Source organism: Harpia harpyja, chromosome 3 (genome assembly GCF_026419915.1).
Source record: "Harpia harpyja isolate bHarHar1 chromosome 3, bHarHar1 primary haplotype, whole genome shotgun sequence".
Classification (NCBI taxonomy): domain Eukaryota; kingdom Metazoa; phylum Chordata; class Aves; order Accipitriformes; family Accipitridae; genus Harpia; species Harpia harpyja.
In genome coordinates this window covers 328651-335454 of record NC_068942.1, presented here as the reverse complement: position 1 = coordinate 335454, position 6804 = coordinate 328651, and the positions used below count along the sequence as shown (strand labels likewise).

At 43.8% G+C, this 6804-nt stretch overlaps 1 protein-coding gene across 5 annotated transcripts in view; it reads right to left on the bottom strand.

Annotated features, from left to right (window-relative positions):
- Positions 1-2062: 2062 nt before the first annotated feature.
- Positions 2063-6804, bottom strand: part of SOS1 (SOS Ras/Rac guanine nucleotide exchange factor 1) — a 53971-nt gene continuing 49229 nt past the window's right edge. For all 5 annotated transcript variants that reach the window (XM_052781056.1, XM_052781054.1, XM_052781057.1 and 2 more), the window contains 2 exons: positions 5749-5867; positions 2063-4390 (listed from right to left, as the gene is read on the bottom strand). In XM_052781056.1, coding sequence (XP_052637016.1) covers positions 3896-4390; positions 5749-5867 — 614 coding nt within the window. In that variant the 3' untranslated portion in view covers positions 2063-3895. The remainder of the gene's footprint in view (positions 4391-5748; positions 5868-6804) is intronic.

Genomic DNA, 6804 nt, shown 5'->3' with positions numbered 1-6804 from the left:
TCACAGGAGCTGCTGAATGTCATGACAACAGCATGTACCTTGGGGTACATGTACCAGGCAGCACAATAGCTGATTTTCCATACAGCATGCTGAACAGAAGTAAATGCATGGCACTTGCGAAATCATAGAATAGTCTGGGTTGGAAGGGACCTTTAAAGGTCATCTAGTCCAACCCCCCTGCCATGAGTAGGGACATCTTCACCTAGATCAGTTTGCTCAGAGCCCCGTCCAACCTGACCCTGAATGTTTCCAGGGATGGGGCATCTACCACCTCTCTGGGCAACCCAGGCCAGTGCATCACCACCCTCATTGTAAGATTTCTTCCCTGTATCTAGTCTGAATCTACCCTTTTTTGCTTTAAAACCATTACCCCTTGTCCTATTGCTACAGGCCCTACTAAAAAGTCTGTCCCCATCTTTCTTACAAGCCCCCTTTAAGTATTGAAAGGCAGCAATAAGGTCTCCCCGGAGCCTTCTCTTCTCCAGGCTGAACGACCCCTACTCTCTCAGCCTTTCCTCACAGGAGAGGTGTTCCAGCCCTCTGATCATTTTTGTGTCCCTCCTCTGGACCCGCTCCAACAGGTCCATGTCTTTCCTGTGCTGAGGACTCCAGAGCTGGACGCAGTACTGCAGGTAGGGTCTCACCAGAGCGGAGCAGAGGGGCAGAATCACCTCCCTGGACTTGCTGGCCACACTTCTTTTGATGCAGCCCAGGATATGGTTGGCTTTCTGGGCTGCGAGTGCACATTGCTGGCTCATGTCCAGCTTTTCATGCACCCATACCCCCAAGTCCTTCTCAGCAGGGCTGCTCTCAATCCCTTCATCCCCCAGCCTGTATTGATACCAGGGGTTGCTCCGATCCAGGTGCAGGACCTTGCACTTGGAATCCTAGCACTTCCGAATTCCCAGAGGGCTTTTCTGAGCTAACACACAACCATGACACTCTGGAAGAAAATGAACAAACCCAAGTTATGCTCCACTGTTGCACTAGACTATATATAAAGTAGAGGTGAAACAGCACAAATTGTTAAGTACTGCACCTATGAAGTTCTGACCTCTGTAACCCTGCCTACACAGTTTGCAGTTGTTCAGGCTGACTTTTAGCCATACATCAGCACTGTAGAGTAATACAGCAACTCACCTAGCTTCCACACAAGCATGTTTCATTGTGCAGGCCACATCATCATCCCAGGCCACACCAGACCATCCAGTGTCATTTTACCAAGGAGACAGATAGCATCATTAAAATTATTTCATTTTCTATGTGAAAAATATTGTCACTAACGTAAGCATAGTCCAAAGAAGAAGTCGTTCCAGATTAAATAATTATTAACACAAATAAAGCTGTCATTAGACAAATCAGTGGCTTAGCAGTTGCACTCAAAACTCCTATGCTAAATGCAACAGGTTTGATTCTTAACCTGTCTTTCCCATTTGCAGCTGAGTCAACACTGTGATTTGCACACTCTATGACTGACCCATTCTGCTGTGCTCCAAAGCACATTTAAGTTAGGTTCTTCCATGGTGACCATTATCACCTGTTTTCTGAGTACCTGACCAGTATCCTCAATCATAAAGATGTGAAACAGCATTCCCCATTTCACAAAGTGGAACAGAGAACTACTGACATTCAAGAGATCTGTTCATTAGCAGGATCCATGTGAGGCCTCTCCTTCTAGCTGAGCAACCTAACCAGTGATTCAGTGATCATTCCTTCTGCCTGGTCTGCCTTGGCTGCAAAATAGCACAGACAGGAACATACAGAAGAAGGGATACATATCAGAAAGTCTAAATTTAAGGAGTTTTCCCTGGTAATCCACTGACAAGCTACTAATTTAGAAGACATTGCCAACAGTATGCCCATCACTGTGTTTACATCCAAAGAACCGATAACCTAAACCATGCCTCCTGTAGCTTGAGGGTTTTTACAAAGCTCCCATACAATATTTTCCTCTGAACCCAAGGTTTAGAGATCTTCACTTTTTCTTCTTTTGCCAGGAAAATGTTTCAAAACAAGGTTGTTAAAGACATCAGAGAAGGAATACAACAGACAAATTTCAACATTTGACTATGATGAAAACTGCTGTTCTTGTTGATGAAATCAGAACACTTTCTGAAACGTAATAACCACACTAAAGGAACAAGGGGCACTGATCAATGGCATTGCAGAAAGCATTAAAAAAGGTGATTTCCACCATCATTCAACTAACAGCATCTCTAATGACACAGCTTTCTAAGACACTGAAATGTATTCTTCTTCCAAAGAAGAAATGTGATAGTATTTTACTGTGACCCATGAGCCATATTAACTGAAGATGAGATACTTTACGCTTCACATACATACTGTAGTGGAGATTATAGAGCTTCTTTTCTCCAATAACTGCCATGCATTACTGTCACAGTATTGTCTCGAGTTGAAGAGCAGTACATGGCTTTATAGATAATCCGTGTCATGATACTTATACCAGTACATGTTCCATCACGTGTATTTTGGACATAGAAAGCTACTGTAAAGATTAATACAAGTTTGAATTTTTATAACAAGTCTCATACAGGAGGTATGTGAGAAGTTTTATAATGTATAATAATTCGCTTTGGGAGTAACCTGGCTTCTCAAGTATTACTAAATTATTACTTTATAACACATGCCAAAACAGACTTCTCTTTAGACTCTTATTACTAAAATACCTACACTGAACTAGGAAAAATATGTACCACAGCACGTCCTTTTATCCCCTTCAGTGTTTAACTGAAAAACTGAGTTGTACATTTGTCTGTGTAATAATTTAACGTATGTCAGCCAAACATATCTGTATCTTTATTTCAATTAAATTAAAAACAATCTGCAAGTATATTTATGCAACGTTCACTATATACACATGATTTATGCAACTGCAAGGCAATTCTATGTATGCTGATTAATCTATTGTTAGTAAAACATGACAATAGCTATGGAAGTTGACCAGTGAGTGCTCCTTTTCACAAGTGAGTGTTTTCATGGCATGACTGAAAAAGAATAGCTACTAGCCATGAAATGGATTATCAGTAAACCTCAAAAAGAACGTGACATAACTTAGCAGAGATTAACAGTCTTTTAAATGTAGCAGTATATTTACTTCAGATGATAGTGCTGCCTTTTAAAAAAAATTCGCTGTCATCTTAATGATGTAAGACTTTCATCTGCTCTATCTAAAGAAAGCAATAATTAGACATTATGCTTCCTGGCAAAAATTTATTTTTGAACTGGCACCATAATATTTCAGAAAATAATAATAAAGTACCTCTTTGGTGAAGCCTAGGTACCCCCTACTACTCATTGTAACAACTTGTAAACAGGACCGCAATACAGTGCTTTGCCTTAATTCTAGCTCGGTTAGGTACCACAGATCTTCCTCACAGTCCTTCTCATAATTTTAGGAAGGTATTTTAAAGCAGGGAGTAGAGCAAAGGAAAATTAAGAAGGATATAAAGTTCCCTGTTCGAGATTTAAAAAAAGTGCATAATGTTTTCATTCCAAAAACTGTGCCTCTGTATGGAACTGATGGATACAAGACTGTTTTCCTTCCTGTACTGGACATTATTGATCATCACACAAACACAGTCTCTGCGCATCGGCCAAAGAAGTCTCTCAAGTCTGTTTTCTGGTACAATCAGTTGTCCAATTACTTTAAAACAATGTCCTGCATACTAAAACAAGAATAGCAAGTTAACCGGTTTTTCCACTAGAATGTCTGTTTTTGCAATTCCATTTCTGTACACTGCATTTCCAATCTATTGGAGAGTCTTTAGTGTTTGGCATACACATCCCAACTCCTTGGCACCGCCAGGTTCAGTGCATCCATTGCCAGCAACAGACGTAGCACCTCGAAAATGCGACTCCCAGTGCAAGGGACAGTTCAGGAGGAGTGGGCATTCTCCAGCAACGGTGGTCCGTCTCGATGCATCGATGGGTGTGTGTGCTCCCTTTTGTAAGTTTTTGGAGGAAGCTTTGGGATATGTTGAGAAGTGCTTTGTCGTGGAGGAACAGGCGGTCCAGCAACAGAATGGAGGTCCATGTCCTGTGGTATCAAAGGTGGTGATGGAAGATGCCTCCGTGCTACATGTGGAGAAGGTGTCTGAGGGAGAGGGGGAGTAAACGGAGACGGACTGTTTGGGAAAAAGGTGTTACCAAGTTCGCTTTTCCTCCCCAGCGGTGGGGGTTGGAGGTGTAGTGGTGAGCTAGAGAAAACATCTGGAGTTCGCACAGGTTCTCGTGGTGGTAACACAGGAGGGCTTTCAGGAGGGTCAGAGATGCAGGTCCGGTCAGGCACTGAGTACCTTGGTGAATACACTTTAGAAGTTGGTTGCCTAGGAGGGATTGCTGGTGGGCTGTCCAGGTGTGCAGAAGTAATCTGAGGTACACAAACATTTCATTCAATAAAATTTTAGAGTGGCAGTGAAGAACAGGACCCTGCTGTGAAATGGAAGCAGAGCTCCTGCCCTGCAGATCACTCTTATCCAGTTAAAGAGGAGGCACAGCAAGCAGGTGCAGAATGAAGATGGGGAGTAGGGAAGCAAAAGGGAGTGGCAGCACTTGAAAAACATGTTTCTCACAGATGTGCAGGGGGAGAGCAGGGGTGTATGAATATATGAGTTAACAGCCAAGGATGGAAGGAATGAAGATGCACAGAGTGGGACAAAGGCAAGGCAAAGAATGGTCAAAGCAACAATTTCCATGCTAGTTCCAGGTCTGCTTGCTGCATAAGTCTGGATATCTTCCACCACCTCCCCAGTAACAAGTACTTGGGGTGGGTAATAACACCAGATATTTCTCCAAGAAAATGAGGAAAAGGGAGAGGCAGGTGATGCTGAACAGGGAAAAAAATAAACTACACTCAGAAGATGGAATTAAGTAGTCAGAATTATTGAAGTGAACAGTTCCCAGGCTGCAGACCACAGTGACAGAGTAATTAGTCCCCAACACCCTATCACGTATACGATGTTTTCAATTACATTTTGATAGGAACGTGATGTGTTAAACTCTGCTGGCTGACAGCATAGTCACCTGTAGTCTGAAAACAACAACTTGCTGAAGAGCCATATACAAGCCCTCTTCAAAGACATACATGCTCCGAAGTAATTTTGAGTGGGATTTTCAAATCCACCCAGTTCTCTGAAGTCACAAACCAGCTCCCACTGAAATAAAGAGACATTTGACACTGTCTGCAACAAAGGCCGGATCAGATCCCAAATGCCAGACAAATGCAAAAGGAAAATGTAGCAATGGCTCAAGCAGGCAGGCAGACAGGACAGGTAATCGAGAAAGCAAGCACTGAGCGCCACAGCATCGGGGTCAAATATTCCAATGAACCTTTTCAAGAGGACTGAGGTGTGTATGTCACTTTCCATCATTACTGTTCTTCAGTTCTTCACCCCCACTCATACACCCCAAATTGATACCCTGGGACAATTATCACAGATGGAAACATCTGCCTGAAGCCTCAAGTTCTCACAGGCAATGTAAGGGCCTGAGCATAGCGGATTGGTAGACAAGAGACATTTCTAACCCTAAATTTAGGTCCCATTTGTTAATTTTCATTTGTTTGGGATCAGGACATAGTGAGGCAGAGCTGTGAAGGCCTGAAATACATGGCTGCTTACTATTTCACAACAGTTCTTCAAAAATACCTGTACTATCTTTAAGAGTTACTTTTCTATCATACCCTGCCCTTTGCTCCCAGAAAAAATGCCTTTTTTTCTGCTTACTTACTTTTGATGGGGAGGATTCAGCTGGGGCAGACTCTGGTCGTCTTCGTGGAGGAACTGGAGGGGGGACATGAGCTTCATCTGAATTTTTGGTAAAGTTTATGGATGACACAGAAGCAGATCCTAGTGGATGTAAAAAAAAAAAAAAAAAAAAATGTCCTGATAATGATGAACTTTCATTTGACTCAGTGTATTTCCTTTATTGCTGCCAATAAAGGTGTCATATATAATAAAGTAATTGCTCATAAAAAGCAGCATGAATCAACAGGGTGTTAAAGAAAGACAATGAAACAGCCCTCTAACTTGCAGCTTCCATACAAACTGCTTTTCTGAACTGCAATCATCTCTGTGGCCATCAGTTCCTGCACATGACCAACCTGATCTCCTTCTATGACCAGGTGACCCACCTAGCGGATGAGGGAAAGGCTGTGGACGTTATCTACCTTGACTTCAGCAAGGCCTTTGACACTGTCTCTCATGGCATACTCCTTGAGAAGCTGGTGTCTCATGGCTTGGACAAGTGCACTCTTCGCTGGGTGAAAAACTGGCTGGATGGCCGAGCCCAGAGGGTAGTGGTGAATGGGGTGAAATCCAGTTGGCAGCGGGTTACAAGTGGTGTTCCCCAGGGCTCGGTGTCGGGCCCTGTTCTGTTTAATATCTTTATTGATGATTTGGATGAGGGGATCGAGTGCACCCTCAGCAAGTTTGCAGACGACACCAAGTTGGGAGGCAGGGTCGATCTGCTTGAGGGTAGGGAGGCTCTACAGAGAGATCTGGACAGGCTGGATCGATGGGCTGAGGCCAATCGTATGAAGTTTAACAAGGCCAAGTGCCAGGTCCTGCACTTCGGTCACGGCAACCCCACGCAGCGCTACAGCCTTGGGGAAGAGCGGCTGGAAAGCTGCCTGGCAGAGAAAGACCTGGGGGTGCTGGTTGGCAGCCGGCTGAATATGACCCAGCAGTGTGCCCAGGTGGCCAAGAAGGCCAACGGCATCCTGGCCTGTATCAGGAACAGCGTGGCCAGCAGGAACAGGGAGGTGATCGTCCCCCTGTACTGGGC